Here is a 17,189-nt window from a genome sequence, read left to right as displayed (position 1 = left end):
CCGAACCCTCCAGAAACTTATTTCCATGATAACCCTCCAGAAACTTATTTCCATGATGGAAGCCTCAGGATCTGATTGGACTTCATCTAGAGCAATAAAGTATAAAGGATATTTTTCATAGTTCTAGTTGTGGAGGGTCATTTGAAATCAAAATGAAGAAGCCTACTTTCCTTTCTTATGAGTAGAGAATAAGATACAGGGTAAAAGAAAGTGCATTTTGACTACAGAATTTCCAGCCTGATCTCTGCCCCGACTGCATACAGTCAGGTATTCATAGTTTCGCTTTTCTCACCTCAGTGTAGGAAGTTAGGCCGCTTCCCAACCACAGGTGGGCGAAGGGGAGTCTGTGTGCTCTAGACTTAACTTGTGACTTTGGTTAAACCTCTTTATCCAGTTACTCAGTTTTACTTAGTTTTCAGTATAGAAGTAAGAATTTTAATTTTTAGGATTTATATTTATTGCCTTTAGTGACATTTAAAATATTTGAGGTTATTACAATGGAAACAGTGAGAGACGTTATATTTTTGGGCTCCAAAATCATTGCAGATGGTGACTGCAGCCATAAAATTAAAAGATGCTTGCTCCTTGGAAGAAAAGCTATGACCGACCTAGACAGCATGTTTAAAAACAGAGACATTACTTTACCAACAAAGGTTCATCTAGTCAAAGCTATGATTTTTCCAGTCCATCCTAAAGGAGATCAGTCCTGAATATTCATTGGAAGGACTGATGCTGAAGCTGAAACACCAGCACTTTGGCTACCTGATGCATAGAACGTACTCATTTGAAAAGAGCATGATGCTGGGAAAGATTGAAGGCGGGAGGAGAAGGGGACAATAGAGGATGAGATGGTTGGATGTCATCACCTACTCAATGGACATGGGTTTGAGCAGGCTCCAGGAGTTGATGATGGAGAGGGAAGCCTGGCGTGCTGCAGTCCATGGGGACTGAGCAACTGAACTGAACTGTTTAGTTGCATTTTAGTATATGATCGAACATCATTAGATGTAGGTGATTTTTTTAAATTGGATGCCTAAAGGGCAAGTTTATATTTTTACCTTTTTTCCTGTCACATTCCCCCCACCCTGAGCCTGCCTTAAATAATGATCAGAACCATGTCTGAGAAATTTAAATTCCTCATAGGGAAATGTATATCATGTAACCATGGAATTTCATTTTTAGAAATTCACCCAGAGGAAATAATGAGGTAAATGCATACATCATGCAGCAGGTTTACAGCAGTGAAAGGATTGGAAATAGGGCGCATTAAGCATCCTTTATTCTTACAAAAACAATGAAGATAATTACAGGTGGGATGGAGTAGAGTGGGGAGTCGGGGGAGAGAAAATCATATTTTGATTGTTTTCCTGACCTATATTCCAGGCCTAAATTTTTAAATATAAATCAAGTTTTATTTGAATTTGAAGTGCATTAGAGATCAATGGCTTCTCAATGGGTGATCAGTAGCCAGTACAAGGTATATGGGGCTGGGACATTTCCACTCACAGTGACAATAACTGTCTCATATATGCAGAACATGGGCTCTTCACCAAGCCCTGCAAATGCTTATTTATATCAGTGGGTCTCTCAGTGATCCATGTGGTCGAGCCTCTCATGAAGTCACGCTCTGGGAGGGAAACTGAGGCATGAAAATTTTCAGCGTCAGTAGATCACACAGCTAGGTTGGGGAGGGCCTGGGCAGAGTCCGTCTGTCTAAACTCTGCATCTGTTGGCCTAACCAGAAATGTTTGAAGCATAAATCAGTTCAGTTCAGTTCAGTCACTCAGTTGTGTCCGACTCTTTGCCACCCCATGAATTGCAGCATGCCAGGCCTCCCTGTCCATCACCAACTCCTGGAGTTTACTCAAACTCATGTCCATCGAGTCGGTGACGCCATCCAGCCATCTCATGCTTTGTCGTCCCCTTCTCCTCCTGCCCCCAATCCCTCCCAGCATCAAGGTCTTTTCCAATGAGTCAACTCTTCACATCAGGTGGCCAAAGTACTGGAGTTTCAGCTTCAGCATCAGTCCTTCCAATGAATATCCAGGACTGATTTCCTTTAGGATGGACTGGTTTGATCTCCTTTCTGTCCAAGGGACTCTCAAGAGTCTTCTCCAACATCACAGGGACAGCTAAAAAAATTTTACCGAGTAATAGAAGGTGAATTAAGACAAACGAAACTCTGGGAATACCCTGGTGGTCCAGTGGCTAAGGCTCCGAGATCCCAATGCAGGGAGCCCACGTTCAGTCCTTGGTCAGGGAACTAGATCCCACATGCTGCAACTAAGACCCAGCACAGCCAAGTAAAAACCTTTAGAAAAAGAAAGAAAGAAAAGAAACACCATTTTCTTGAATTGAATGACTGAATATTTTAAAGATGTGCATCTACTGCAAATTCAGTTGTACATTTATCATAGCCCATAATCAAAATATAAATTTTAGCTCTGTAAAATGGCTCCAGAGTTGATATAGACACATACATAAATGAAAATAGCTATGACATTTCGGAAAAAATAACTCATGAATGGGTATTGCCCTACCCAATATTGAAGTACAAATCACCATCATTAACGTTTTCATGGTTCTTGGCAAAAGACCAGCCTAACAGACCAAGACGAATACCAAGGAGCATTAAAGCTATGCCAGGCAGTCCTGATGAGTTATTAACTCACGTTACCTCCCAACAACCTATGAAGTAAATGCTATGACTATTCCCATTCTATATTTGAGGCACTTGCCCAGAATGACACAGCTGCTAAGTGGTAGGAACAGGGCTTACACCTAAGCTGTCTGGTTCCTCCTGGAACACTGGATAAAAAGAGGCGGCCCCACAGACCCGTGGGGCAGAGCAGATCCTTCTACACACAGCTCTGCTCTGAAATCACCATGCTCATTCTTCCTTCCTTCATCATTGATGTTTCAGGTGTTCTTCTGTCATGTCCTCTTTCGAGAACTTCTTTTTGCTCTTCTTTTAGGGAAAGGAAGGTGGTGAACAAATTCTTAAAATAATTTGTTTTGCTTCATTTAAGTATATATTGCTGAGTATATAGGCATTTGGGTTGACAAGGTTTTCTTTTAGCATTTGAAAAATATGTCACTTTTGTCTGCTATCCACATTCTCTGATGAGAAATCTGGTATCATTCAGATTGTTTTTCCCTTGTAGGTAAGGTGTCATTTTTTTTTTTTTCTGGTTGCTTTCAAGATTTTTTCCTATGTGTTTAGAGAACAGACTTGTGGTTGCCAAGGACAAGTGGATCGGGGAGGGAAGTTTGGGATTAGCAAATTAAATATAAAACTATAAATATATTTATAAACTATATAGAGTTTAAACTATTATATATAATAGTTTTTATATATATTATATATAATAGTTTATAAATATATTTATTATATATGTAATAGTTTAAACAACAATAGGATAAACAAGATCCTACTGTATAGCACAGGGAACATATTCAATATCCTGTGATAAAAATAGAAAAAAAATATGTCTATATGTGTGTAACTGAGTCATCTTGCTCTGCAGCAGAGATTGGCTTAACATTGTAAATCAACTATACTTCAACTGAAAAAAATTCCCATAGGATAAATCTCTTAAAGGTGAAATTGCTACATAAAAAAACATGTAAATCCAGAAATAGATAAATAAATGAAGCTAAGGGGCAAATGATACATGCACACTGAAGTTTTTTTCCTATGTCTTCAGTTTTCAGAAGTTTAATTATAATGTGTCTTGGTGTGGTTTCTTTGCATTTATCTTGTTTGGATTTGTCCAGCATCTTATACTTATAGGGTTCTGTTATGTAAAATTTGGGAAATGTTTAGTCATTGTTTCTTTCAGTACTTTTTAAGCTCTGCTCTTTCCCCTCTCCTGTCATAACTGTTAGGTCTTTTTAAAATAGTCTTAAGGTTACCTGAGGCTCTGCTCATTTATTAATATTTTTCTATTCACTTTCTGTTGTTTAGATTGGGCCATTTCTATTGTTCTGTCTTCCAGTTCACCGATTCTTTCCTTTGTCCTCTCAATTCTGCTATTGAGCCCATCCACTAAACTTGTTGTTTTGGTTATTGTATCTTTTAGTTCTAAAATTTCCATTCTGTTCTTCTTTATATCTTCCATTTCTTGGTTGAGCCTCTAAATTTGTTTGTGTTTCAGGAGTGTTTATGATGACCCATTGAGTCATTTTTATTATAGCTAAAGTTTTTGTCAGATGATTCTCAAAATCTCTGTCATTTCAGTGTTAGCATCAACTGGTTCTCTCTTTTTTTTTTTCTTTTTTCATTCAGTTTGAGATCTTTCTGGTTTTGGGTATAAAGAGTGATTTTTAAATCAAAACCCAGAAGTTTTCATACCATATGATGAAATTCGGGATCTTACTTAACCTTCTGTGTCACCTGGCTTCTTCTGATATTGTTCTGGCAGGGGAGGTAGGTGACCCTGTTTCATAACTTCCAGGTGAGGGTAGAAGGCTAGGTTTCCCACTTCAGCTTCTGTTGATGTCAGCAAGGGGAGGCTCCTTGTTACTTCCGCTTGGGGATGGAAGTTCTGGCCCCCACCGTGATTTCTGTGGATACTACAGGCAGGGTGGCTGCCATGTGGCAGGACTGAAAATCCTGGCTCCCTGTGTGGCCTTCTCTGACACCACCAGGGGGGAGTGTTGAGATGCTTCCTATCAATCCCTGCTTAGTGGAGTTCTAGGTTCCTCCCCACTAGATTCAGGGTTTCTTGGTTCTTGTTTTTTTGTTGTTGTTGTTGATTTCTTCCTGTGGAACAGCTATTGTCTAAAAGTTTTCTGTCTTGCTAGCTGCCCCTGTCTTCATCCTTTGGCTAGAGAGACAGGCTTTTGTTGAGACTTTCTGTCTGTGCCGAGAGGCATTTCTGGTTGCCAGCTTCTTCAGCCCTCTGTCTGGGATATATACACAAGGCAAAAAAAGAAGAACCCCAGGGAGCTCACTCCTGTGTTGTTTCTAGGGTTCCATGGCTCCTAGCTGGTCTGCCTTTTTCTCTTCATCCTTCAGAATCTTAGGTTTATTTTATATATAATGTTTCAGGGTTCTTAGGTGTACTTAACCAAGGCCAAAGTTTGAGGTGGAATGTAGTCATCCTGTTTAGACATTTAACTTTAATGTAATTCAACAATATTCTTTGTGGTTTGCAAGGGAAGAGAGAAAAAAGGTTTAGGTGGTGGGGGACTCTTCTGCCTGCTGTTCTGTTCAATGGGTTTATACCTAGGGAGTGGGTATTTTATTCCTGAAACAGTCAATGCATATCATATGTCTATTTGTGAAGGGTTTTAAAAGTTTTACCAACTACTAATGTAGAAAGCATGGTTCACATGACTGTTTTATGGACATCTTTCATGCTTTTATGGATCTTTGATGAAGATATGGAAAGACTAATTGGAGAGGCCACAGTTAAACACTGACTAACAAAGAATTAGGAGAATCAAGATTACCTGGGGGATTTTTATAAACAAAACCAGGTACTGTATGTTCATAGAAGTTGTATAGGAATAAATTATTATGTACGTGTGTGTGTGTGTGTGTGTGTATTTTAGTCATACCCAAAGTACATATTTGAAGGGTTTTTTGTCTCCTTTTTTTGCACTTAGATTCTCCAGATACAGAGTCATGAAAAATTAATCAGGGATAATCAAGGAAAAGTAAAACCTGTGCTTGATAAGAAAAATAAAAAACTGCTTTGCAGAAAGTGCAAAACCTTTGCATGTTACACAGCTGATATAAGAGTGGTGGAGGTAAGCAACCCTTTTCACAAAGAGCACTGGGTCATTTTTAAGCACTCATTAAAGCTTATCTATCGGTGAGAGGATTATAGTAAGAATACTCTTAATTTCTTTTGTTATCCTGGCCAAGGTCCATGTATTTTTAAAAAGCTAAAACATTAAAAAAAAAAAACCCTGAATATTCAACAATAAAGGAATACCTTAAAAGTTGCTGTTTAACTAAATATTGTATAACCATTACAAATAATCATTATGCTAAATGCAATGTGGTATTCTGGATTAGATCCTAAAACAGATAAAGGTGTTATTAGAAAAAGTAGTAAAATTTATAGTTCAGTAAATACTATGTGCTGATATTAATTTCTTAGTTCTGACAAATGTGCTATGATATGTAAGATGGTAGTGCTTAGGGATGCTAGGTGAAGGGTACACAGGATCATCTTTCTAACTTTTCTATAAATCTGCAGTTACTCCAAAATAAAATTTGTTAAACAAAATGATTAGGAAGCTTATGTAGTATAAGGAAAAACTTTTTACAAATTAATGCAAGGTGGGAAAAACCCAGGATACAAAGTAGTAAATATGCTACGATCAGAGCAATGTGAAATAGTAACACCACCACTATCACTGCCACCAACAAAAACACTTAGTTTTGTACCAAAAAAAGCTAGCAGAAGTATACTAAAACATACTAACATTTTACAGTGAGACACCATGGTTCTTTTCTCTTTCTATTTTATGTTTTCTTTAAAAAAATTTTTTTTTAATTGGAGTACAGTTGTTAGACAGTGTTGTGTGAGTTTCTGCTGTACAACAGCGTGGATCAGCCACAAGTATTTATGTGTCCCCGCCCTCTTGAGCCTGCCTCCCACACCTATTTTACATTTTCTAAACTTTCTTTTGGGGTTATGGGTCACTTTTACAATGGAAGCAAAATCTCCTGATTTTAAACACATCTGCAGCTTAGCTTTCTATTTTTTTTTTTCCTTAAAACTTTTAGATAAAGGATTAGAAAATTCTCCAAAGACAAAAATTGGACATAACTCTATCGCTGCCGACTGGGGACAGTGGAGGGCCTGGGCTGGTTCACATGATGAGTTGTCACATTAGGGTTGTTTAGTCTTCAGAAAGCTGAAGTCTCTAGTCAGTGCAACACTGGAGCAAGAAACACATTTAGGGCTAATACTAGCAAGTTCCCATACCTTTCTGAGTCTTTTTCTTTTGCCGTGAAAGGTAAAATTCCACAATAATCTGAGATGACAAGGAGGCGGGGTCCCACTTCTTTTATAGATGGAGTAGGGGGGAAATGTGAGTTTGCCTCAAGACCAGAGTAGAATCCATGCAGTTTGACTCCCAACCACACATTGGAGGTGAGGGTGGGCATGGAGGGACCAGTGAGTCGATGGGGGACACCTCATGCAGAGGAGGACTAACAAGTTTGGTTGGGAATTTTATTTTTTAAATCATAGTTACGTTCTGGTTCTAACATTCTGTTTTGGGTGCTATTCAATCCCTTTATCTGTAGGAATGCCATTTCACTGTGGTTAAAGATGCTTTCAGGGAGCGCTTCGTGACTAAGTTACATCCCAGACCGAAGAATTTTGGTAGTTTTGAGAAGAAAGCTAAGATCTTCTGTGCCAGGAAGGACTGCCTCCACGACTGGGGAATTCAAGTGAGGTACAAGTCATTCGAGATTCCAGTTATAAAGATCGAAAGTTTTGTTGTGGAAGATGTTGCGACTGGGGCTCAGACACTATATGCAAAGTGGAAGGACTTTAATTTTGAGAAGATCCCATTTGATGCTGCAGAAATGTACAATCACGCTCAAGACCTCAATCTGCAGGGAATGGATGGACTTGAATGAAGAAGAAGTTAGACCTGTGGGTAAATGATGGGTCTCTTTGTACTATGGTCAAGTTATTTTTCCTATGGCTTGTACGATACTGAGTATTTATCACTCAACTTCTATTTCATTTTCAGCAGTTTATACTGATACTGTATCATGTCTGTCAAGCACAAGTGAGTGGATTAGAGCACGCGATTCTTTGTTGGCCGGGAGAGCTTGGGAAAAATGAATAAGCCTTAACTTGTTGCCATCCTTCCTTTCAGAACCCACTGCACCCATAGCCACTCAGTACACACTGGGATCAATGAATGAGTGAATGGAATGTTGAAAGGTTTTCCATACTTCCCTTTCTTTAACCCACTATGCTGAAGCTGAAACTCCAATACTTTGGCTACCTGATGCGAAGAACTGACTCATTGGAAAAGATACTGATGCTGGGAAAGATTGAAGGTGGGAGGAGAAGGGGACGGCAGAGGATGAGATGGTTGGATGGCATTACCGACTCCATGGACATGAGTTTGCATAAACCCTGGGAGTTGGTGATGGACAGGGAGGCCTGGCGTGCTGCAGTCCATGGGGTCGCAACGACTCAAACACAACTGAGTGACTGAACTGACTAACCTACTATAAACTGACTTTTGCCCTTAACGATCCACTGAAATTACTTTTGTCAAGGTCATCAGTGACTGGTTGTCAGATCCATTGGGCACTTCTTAATCCTTCTGCTTGATCTTTTAGCTGTTTTTGCCCTGTTGAATACTTCTTTCTTGGAACTCCGTCTTGGCCACTAGCTCTTCTAACTCTTCCCCAGGCTTTTCTACGGGCTTCTTTTTCTGAACCCTCACATGTCGGCAATTCCAAAGGTTCAATGTATATACACATCCATAGGCATCAGAGTCACATATACTTGTATTCTCTGTGTAGCAACATGTGGCATCTATTATTAAAATTCTGCAGTGGACTTTTTTTTTTCTTTTTTGGCTCTGACCTTTCTCCTTTAAAGTTTAGTTCTTTTTCTTCTTTTTTAAGTTTTTAAATTAATTTTTATTGGAACATAGTTGCTCTGAAGTGTTAGTTTTTGCTGTGGAGCACAGTGAATCAGTTTCACATTCAGGTCCCCATTCAGGTCGCCACAGGTTACTGAGCAGAGTTCCGTGTGCTGAAGAGCGTGTTCTCAGTAGTGGGCAATGACTAGTAATGGGGACATGGAAGTGATACAGTAATCCTTGCAAAATTGATTTCTGTTGTTTTAGTTTATTGGATATCTTGCCCAATTAATTTTTTTCTTAATCTGTGCCACTGTTCCCTTCGATTGATCATCTCAAGCCATTTTCTAGTAATAGCTGATGGTCAACATTTGGATTGTGTTCTCAGGTAGGTCCCTTGGATGATACTGAAGGGGCAGTTTAATTTGGCTGTCCATTCTGTTTAAAAAATTAGAATGTGTGCAAAGGTATCCTGTGCCGTTTAACAGGGTTTGCTGATGCTCCGGAGTTTAGTTTGGTGTGTTCCAGACACAGAGACACCTGAGTTTTGCTGTCTCCACCCCAGGCCAAGGTATTGTATGTTCAGCTCAGGGTAGGCTCTGTAGTAATTTAAAGCAAATTCCTAAAACATATGAGCTGTTTGTAATACACTAGGATCATCAATGGCTTAAACAAACTTGTAAACATCATAAAATGTTAATATGCTCAATATAAGGGATCACATAACTTTTCAAATAGCACCTATTTATATCTGAAGGCTATTTGGTGTCCAAGAGACCACCCAGACTACCCAGATCAATCCTGGAGATCAGTCGGGTGACGCACTACAACCACCTCATCCTGGTTTTGATCTGATGACTGGTTTTGCAGGCTGAGTCAGAGAACTTGCTATTTATATAACTATTACTTGGCTTAATTTTCTTCATCTGCAAAACAAGCATAATGCATACCTGTAAGGATGAATGGAGAGTTTTTAACTGAAATAACATATGAGAAGTCCTTGATTATACATAGCAGTTGCTTGGTCATGGTTACTGTTAGACGTATTCTTAGTAAGACATAAAAAAAATGAGTTATTTAAACCGACTTACTTGCTGATTTTTATTCATTTTCCATTTGTATTTTGTAAGAGTATTAAGGTTCTGATCACCAGTTTTAATGTGGGCTTTTTCCCCCACACCACCAAGCAATTTATCAATTGGGTGTCTTACCATTCAACTCAGTTCTGACATTCTGTGCCTGGAGATGGCATCAGATTCCTACAGGTTAAGAGCTCAGTCCTATCAGACTGCCTGCCTCCTCCCTACAAATTGTTACTACCTATGCTTCTGACCAATTGCCAACAAAGGTCCATCTAGTCAAAGCTATGTTTTTTCCAGTAGTCATGTATGGATGTGAGGGTTCGACTATAAAGAAAGCTGAACACCAAAGAACTGATGCTTTTGAACTGTGGTGTTGGAGAAGACTCTTGAGAGTCCCTTGGACTGCAAGGAGATCCAACCAGTCCATCCTAAAGGAAATCAGTCCTGAATAATCATTGGAATGACTGATGCTGAAGCTGAAACTCCAAACTTTGGCCACCTAATGCGAAGAACTGACTCATTTGAAAAGACCCTGATGCTGGGAAAGATTGAAGATGGGAGGAGAAGGGGACGACAGAGGATGAGATGGTTGGATGGCATCACCAACTTGATGGACATCAGTTTGAGTAAACTCCGGGAGTTGTTGATGGACAGGGAGGCTTTGCGTGCTGCAGTTCATGGTGAGAGAGTCAGTTCCTAGGCAGGTTGATAAGAAGTCCAGGGGTCCCCAAGGAGAGAGAAGTATGGAATATTCAAGGAAGAAGAAAGGACAAACTTTTTTTACTTTTTTCCTCTACATTCCTTAGGATTATATAACAATAATGTATCCTGCCTGAGGACAGTCTCTGGCTAATTCTGTTATCTTAAAACATAAATTATGGGAGTAGGTCTGGTCTTTACAAGGATGTATCCTGCCTGAGGACAATCTTTGGATTAAACCTTCTAGCCAACTCTGTTATCTTAAAATGAAAATATGGGAGTGGGTCTAGTGAGGTCTTTGCAACCTCCAGACATTCTTTGGATTCATTGGAGAGTATATAACTCCATTGCTAATACTAGCAAAAGGGTTATTCTTTTGCCCCCTTCTGATGCCTATGTCAGAAGCTTTCCCTATCTCCTTTATACTTTAATAAAACTTTATTACACAAAAGCTCTGAGCGATCCAGCCTCGTCTCTGGCCCCGGATTGAATTCGTCTCCTCCGGAGGCCAAGAATCCCGCGTCTAATCGTTCAGCAACAACCTTTCATCTTGGGGGCTCGTCCGGGATCCTTCAGGACAAGGTAAGGATGCTTGGAGCTCTAGTTCTTTGTTCTCCTAGCAAACATGTTTTCTGCTGTACTTTACTAACTCTATGGTGTGCTTGTGTGAATGAATGAAACGCCCTGTGCAAAGCAAATGAGGAGCCCTGCTCTGCGGTTCCGCGGCGACCTCATAAGGCTTATGGCAAAAAACCTGTCGGGGTTTATACCGACCTGCCAATGCCAAGAGGCAACCAATGTCTTCTTCAGGAACCGACCAGAAACGGGCAAAGCGTGTGGACCGAACTCTCCTTTCTCGGTCAACTTTTCGGTCTCTTTGACCATTTCATAACTCCTTGGGAATTAAAAGTACTAACCTAATCTATCGGATCATAGGTTTTCAAGGGACTTGTAATCTATGTTGCTACTGTACTGTGGCCTAGGTCTCAAACTTGGATTGGTAGTCAGGAAGCGCCTAGCCTCGCTAGGCATGGAAAGTTCGGAAGCTAGATGGAGCTCTAACTCCCAGAGCATCTCTGAGGTTAAAGGTGACTCGGATTGGAGCTGCAGTGGCTTTCTTTCCTTTGGTAACACTGGCTCTTAGTGGACCAGAGGAGGCTCTTATACCGGTGTGGTAACACTCGGAAGGAACATCTCAGTTTCATGTTTGTATCGGTCTTGCTGTGGTCAAGAATATACTTAGGGTCGTGCACAGGCACTCAGGTGGCAAATGTTTCCCCCAGAGGTCTTAGCTTGGGAAGCATTCCGGAAGGTTACTCTGATTGCACCCCGGGTGGCATCAGAGGCAAGCGAGGTGAAGGGCTGGACGTCAGTCAGGGATGCCGTCAGGTCTACCCCTGGTGCATCCCCACCCCGTCTCGGTGGTAGAACCGGGAGGGACGAGTGTGACGCCTGCGTCGGTAAGGGACAGACTAAGTCCGACCAGGAAGGAAAAGCTTTTGGTGTAAAGTCTGTCTACACCCCCATCTAGAGCAGGGAGGGACGCCTCCGGTAGAAAAAATGGCGCTGGTCGCTTTTTTCTCTCTTACAGATGGGAGCTAATAATTCCAGCCTCACTCCTTTGAACTGTATCCTGAAAAACTGGGATATGTGCAGGGCAGCCAGAGAGACTGAGGGACAGCCACTCATGCTGTTGCCTCTTCATGAAGTCCCCACTGGGAGAAATTATCAGTCTATGAGAGTTAATAAGCCTTTCTCTTATCAAGAGATACAAAGAATCAAGGAGGATCTGGGAGACTATTTAGAGGACCCAGAAAAATATATTAAAGGTTTTAAAGGTGTTACTCTGCATTATGACCTTACTTGGAAAGATGTGATGTATATCTTGGGACAAACGTTGACTCCCGACTCAAAAGCTCGAGTTTTGGGAAAAGCGGTTGCTTATGGAGATGAATGGCTTGGTAATGAATCAGTGGGAAAGAGAGAGGACGAGATAACTGCCCTCCCCACTGGGAGTCAGGCGGTCCCAGCTACAGAACCAGACTGGGACTATAACACTGCTAAAGGGAGATGGGATCAGAGTCATTTTGTCAGATGTATTCTTGAAGGACTCAAGCAGGCGCGTTCTAAGCCTTTAAACTATGGCAAACTGGCAGACATAGAACAGGAGGAGAAGGAAGCTCCTGGTAAATTCCTAGACAGACTGAGAGAAGCCCTTCGCAGATTCACTGAGATTGATCCCGAAAGTGAAGAGGGAAAAGTGATCTTAAAGGATAGATTTCTCACTCAGTCGGCTCCAGATATTCGCCGTAAGTTATCAAAACGGGCGCATGGACCAAATCAGTCTTTAGATAATCTGTTACAACTGGCTCAGACAGTCTATTATGGAAGGGAATATGAGGAAAAGAAAGAAAGGCAGAGAAAGACGAAGGAAAAGGCGGAAGCTCTCGCAATGGCTATGAAAACCGTTCTTAAGCAGCCTGAGAAAAATGCACAGAGGGACCCAGGTGAAAAGGGATGGGCTTGCTATTGCTGTGGAAAGGAGGGGCATCTCAAGCGAGATTGCCCTCAGGCATCTAAGCCGCCCCCGGCTCCATGTCCGGTCTGCAAGGGACCACACTGGAGGAGAGACTGCCCCCAGAGGCGTAGGTCTCAGGGGTCTGACTCTCAAGACCACCAGGACTGAAGGTGCCCGGGGGTCCCCACACAAGCCCCCGTCCTAATTACACCTGAGGAGCCCCGGGTATTGATAACGGTGGGAGGCCAATCCGTCAATTTCCTTTTAGATACTGGGGCAACTTACTCCGTGCTTAATGAAGCCCCTGGCCCACTTTCTTCCCGATCCGCTTCCGTAATGGGACTGTCTGGACGAGCCAAAAGGTATTACTTCAGTCATTCTTTATCGTGCAACTGGGATTCTGTGCTATTTTCACACGAGTTTCTTATCGTGCCAGAATCACCCTCACCCCTTTTGGGAAGGGATATACTGAGCAAAGTCCATGCCTCTGTTTTCATGAATATGGAGCCCTCCCTTTCTCTCCCTTTAGTTGAACAAAATGTAAATTTTAGGGTATGGGCTGATGGAAAATCTGTGGGTCGAGCACAGAATGCTATTCCTGTAGTTGTCAAGCTCAAAGACCCACACTTATTCCCACATAAGAAGCAGTATCCACTGAAACCTGAGGTTAAAGAAGGGTTAAAACCCATCATTGAGAATTTAAAAGAGCAGGGACTGTTAGTTCCCTGTAACAGTCCATGCAACACTCCTATTTTGGGTATAAAGAAATCAAACGGTAAATGGAGACTAGTTCAAGATTTGCGAATAATAAATGAGGCTGTGGTTCCTTTACACCCTGTGGTGCCTAATCCTTATACTCTATTGTCTGAAATTCCTGAACGAGCCAAATATTTCTCAGTAATTGATTTGAAAGATGCCTTCTATTCAGTGCCTTTGGCGGAAGAAAGTCAATTTCTATTTGCCTTTAAAGACCCCACGCGGCCAGCTTCTCAGTTAACCTGGACAGTTTTGCCCCAGGGATTTCGTGACAGTCCTCACTTATTTGGACAAAGTTTGTCACGGGATCTACAAAACTTTAATAGCTCTGAAGCGGTAGTGTTACAATATGTAGATGATATTTTGCTCTGTGCTGAAACAGAGGAAGCTTGTTCACGAGCCTCAGAAGATTTCTTAAACTTTCTGGCAGGCTGCGGTTACAAGGCTTCAAGAGAAAAGGCTCAGCTTTGTCAACAATCTGTTAGATATCTGGGCCTAATCATATCAGAAGGGACTAGGGCCATAGGTCCTGAGAGAATTAAACCTATACTAAACCATCCCCTACCTATGACTTTAAGGCAATTGAGAGGATTTTTGGGAATCACAGGCTACTGTCGTATTTGGATTCCGGGCTATGGGGAACTTGCCCGGCCTTTATATAAACTTATAGCTGAAACTCAGCAGGCCCAAACCGACAAACTGGTTTGGTCTCCAGATACTCAAAAGGCTTTTAAGGTTCTTCAGACTGCTCTCCTGCAAGCTCCGGCTTTGAGTTTGCCCACAGGGTCAGAATTTAACTTGTTTGTCACTGAAAGAAAAGGTATGGCCTTGGGAGTTTTGACACAACCCCGAGGGCCTCATCAGCAACCTATTGCTTATCTAAGCAAAGAATTAGATGTAATTGCACGTGGGTGGCCCCACTGCCTAAGAGTAATTGGGGCCACGGCTTTATTAGCACCTGAAGCTTTAAAAATAATTAATGGACGAAACCTTACTGTACTGACTTCTCATGATGTGAGTGGAATCTTGAATTCTAAAGTTAATATTTGGATGACAGACAGTAGGCTTCTTAAATATCAGTCACTATTGTTAGAAGGACCAGTAACTAAGCTTAAAGTTTGTGGAAATTTAAATCCTGCTACTTTCCTTCCTGAGAAAGAAAATGAAACACCTGATCATGATTGCTCCCAATTTTTAACTTTAAACTATGCAGCTCGGGAAGATCTAATGGATACCCCATTAGACAATCCTGACATGGAAATATTTACAGATGGCAGTTCTTTTGTTCGGGATGGAAAGCGTAAAGCAGGTTATGCTGTGGTGACTGCTGAACAGGTTTTAGAAGCAAAATCTCTCCCCCAGGGAACCAGTGCCCAGCTAGCGGAGCTTGTGGCCCTGACCCGAGCTCTAGAGTTAAGCAAAGGGCAACGTGTGAATATTTACACTGATTCTAAGTATGCTTATTTGACTTTACATGCTCATGCTGCAATATGGAAAGAAAGACAGTTTAAAACAGCAACAGGAGAACCTATTAAGCATTTCAGAGAGATCGAGAGACTTTTAACTGCTATCTATTGTCCTAAAGAAGTAGCAGTTATGCATTGCAAAGGGCACAACAGGGATGGGAGTAAAGTAGCTGCTGGTAACCTGTTAGCTGACTCTCAAGCCAAAAAAGCGGCACTTTACGAGACCCCCTCCCTGCAGACGCCTTTGATCTGGACAGGTCCTGTGGAACAGGAAAAACCACAATATACTGAGGAAGAATTAGAAAGATATGAGAAAAGAGGAGCAAAGATTACTGATAAAGGATGGTTACAGTCCGAGGATGGACGGTTAATAATTCCTGAGAATGCTCAGTGGAAAATTCTTAAGGGTTTACATCAGAGTTTTCATTTGGGTGTAGAAAGTACTTACCAGATGGCTTCTCGTTTGTTTGAAGGTAAAAATGTAATGAAAACCTTAAAGAACATTATCAAACGATGTGAGGTTTGTCAGAAAAATAACCCAAAGACTGGAAAGCTAGCCAAATCTGGGTTACAACGAAAGGGAAAGTATCCTGGAGAAGACTGGGAAATTGATTTTACTCATATGCCAAAAGCTAATGGATATTCTTGCTTACAAGTTTGGGTGGATACTTTTACTGGATGGATTGAGGCTTTCCCCTGTCGTAGTGAACAAGCTAAAGAGGTTATAAAGATTTTAATCCATGAAATTATCCCCAGGTTTGGGCTGCCACGGAGCCTTCAGAGTGACAATGGCTCCGCCTTTAAAGCTGCTGTAACTCAGGGGGTGTCTAAAGCTCTAGGAATAGAGTATCACTTACACTGCTCCTGGAGACCCCAATCCTCAGGAAAGGTTGAAAAAGCTAATGACATTATCAAAAGACATCTGCGCAAATTAACTCAAGAAACGCAGGACAACTGGATTAAAGTCATACCCATAGCTTTAATGAGGGCTCGAACTGCCCCCAAAAAGGAGGGGCTGTCCCCCTTTGAATGTATTTATGGAAGGCCTTTCTTAAGCACGGACATTGTTATAGATCCTGAAGCCTTAGAGTTAACTAATTATGTAACTCAGCTCTCAGCTTTTCAACAGGCATTAACAGAACTCCAGGAGACGACTCCTGACCCAGCCTCTGAATCCAGCAAGCCTCTATTTGAGCCAGGAACTGAGGTCCTTATAAAAACATTGGGATCTGGGGGCTCATCCCTCGAGCCCCTCTGGGAAGGCCCTTACCAGGTTATTCTTTCTTCTCCCACAGCTGTCAAAGTGCCAGGAATTGATTCATGGGTGCATCACACTCGAGTCAAGAGATGGCACCCTGACCAAAACTAAATGATGTCATTTTACGTCTTTACTTTCTATGCTCTGGCTTTGTACGTTTCAGATGGGCCTGATAATCTATGTGAGCCTACTTCTGCTGACTCCAGAAATCCTGAGTCTGCCATTTGATCCTCAAGACAATGCCTTCCTGTCCTGGGCTCACTCCTATGCTGCATTCCACAATCGGTCTGACTGCTGGGTCTGCGGAGCACTCCCCACTTCATCAGTGGAAGGCTTCCCGTGGTGGACATCTCCACTTCAAGGAAAAGACTTTCTCCAAGTCTGCGAATACCTTCAACAACAATCACATGTGATGCCTCTTCTTCATCTGGTGACATCTAACAACCCTAGAATGGACTGGTGTAATACTCTGTACCTTAACTATGGACATAATGTGACTTTTAATTTTGATTATACACTGTCTCAGTTTAATGACTATTTTGCTACACATAAGACCAATAGGTCTAGATCTGATGGTTTTTTACCTGATGTTTATCAAATATGGGATGAGGTTATTTGGTTACTAATTTTACTCAACAGGCATTACAAGATTCTCAAAAAGCTATTTCAGCTCTTAATGCTGAACAAACACAAATTAGAAAGGTGGTTTTACAAAATAGATTGGCTTTAGATATTCTGACAGCTGCACAAGGAGGAACTTGTGCCATCATTCATACTCAATGCTGCACATATATACCTGATATGAGCACTAATGTTACTCATTTTACTAAACA

The 17,189-nt window shown here is 41.4% G+C and overlaps 1 protein-coding gene and 1 long non-coding RNA gene across 4 annotated transcripts in view; both read left to right on the top strand.

Moving 5' to 3' along the window:
* RIGI (RNA sensor RIG-I) overlaps positions 1-10,187 on the top strand; it is a 75,384-nt gene extending 65,197 nt beyond the window's left edge. For all 3 annotated transcript variants that reach the window (XM_070480613.1, XM_070480611.1, XM_070480612.1), the window contains 2 exons: positions 5,614-5,757; positions 7,271-10,187. In XM_070480613.1, coding sequence (XP_070336714.1) covers positions 5,614-5,757; positions 7,271-7,609 — 483 coding nt within the window. In that variant the 3' untranslated portion in view covers positions 7,610-10,187. The remainder of the gene's footprint in view (positions 1-5,613; positions 5,758-7,270) is intronic.
* A 154-nt stretch (positions 10,188-10,341) lies between these two features.
* Positions 10,342-16,891, top strand: LOC139039515 (uncharacterized). The gene is made up of 2 exons (XR_011492824.1): positions 10,342-10,940; positions 16,520-16,891. It is a non-coding gene; the product is annotated as an uncharacterized lncRNA (long non-coding RNA).
* The last annotated feature ends 298 nt before the right edge of the window (positions 16,892-17,189 follow it).

The sequence above is a fragment of the Odocoileus virginianus genome, chromosome 18, assembly GCF_023699985.2.
Source record: "Odocoileus virginianus isolate 20LAN1187 ecotype Illinois chromosome 18, Ovbor_1.2, whole genome shotgun sequence".
In the NCBI taxonomy this organism is placed as follows: Eukaryota; Metazoa; Chordata; class Mammalia; order Artiodactyla; family Cervidae; genus Odocoileus; species Odocoileus virginianus.
Note: the sequence above shows the minus strand (reverse complement) of the source record. Positions and strands in the feature narration are given on the sequence as shown.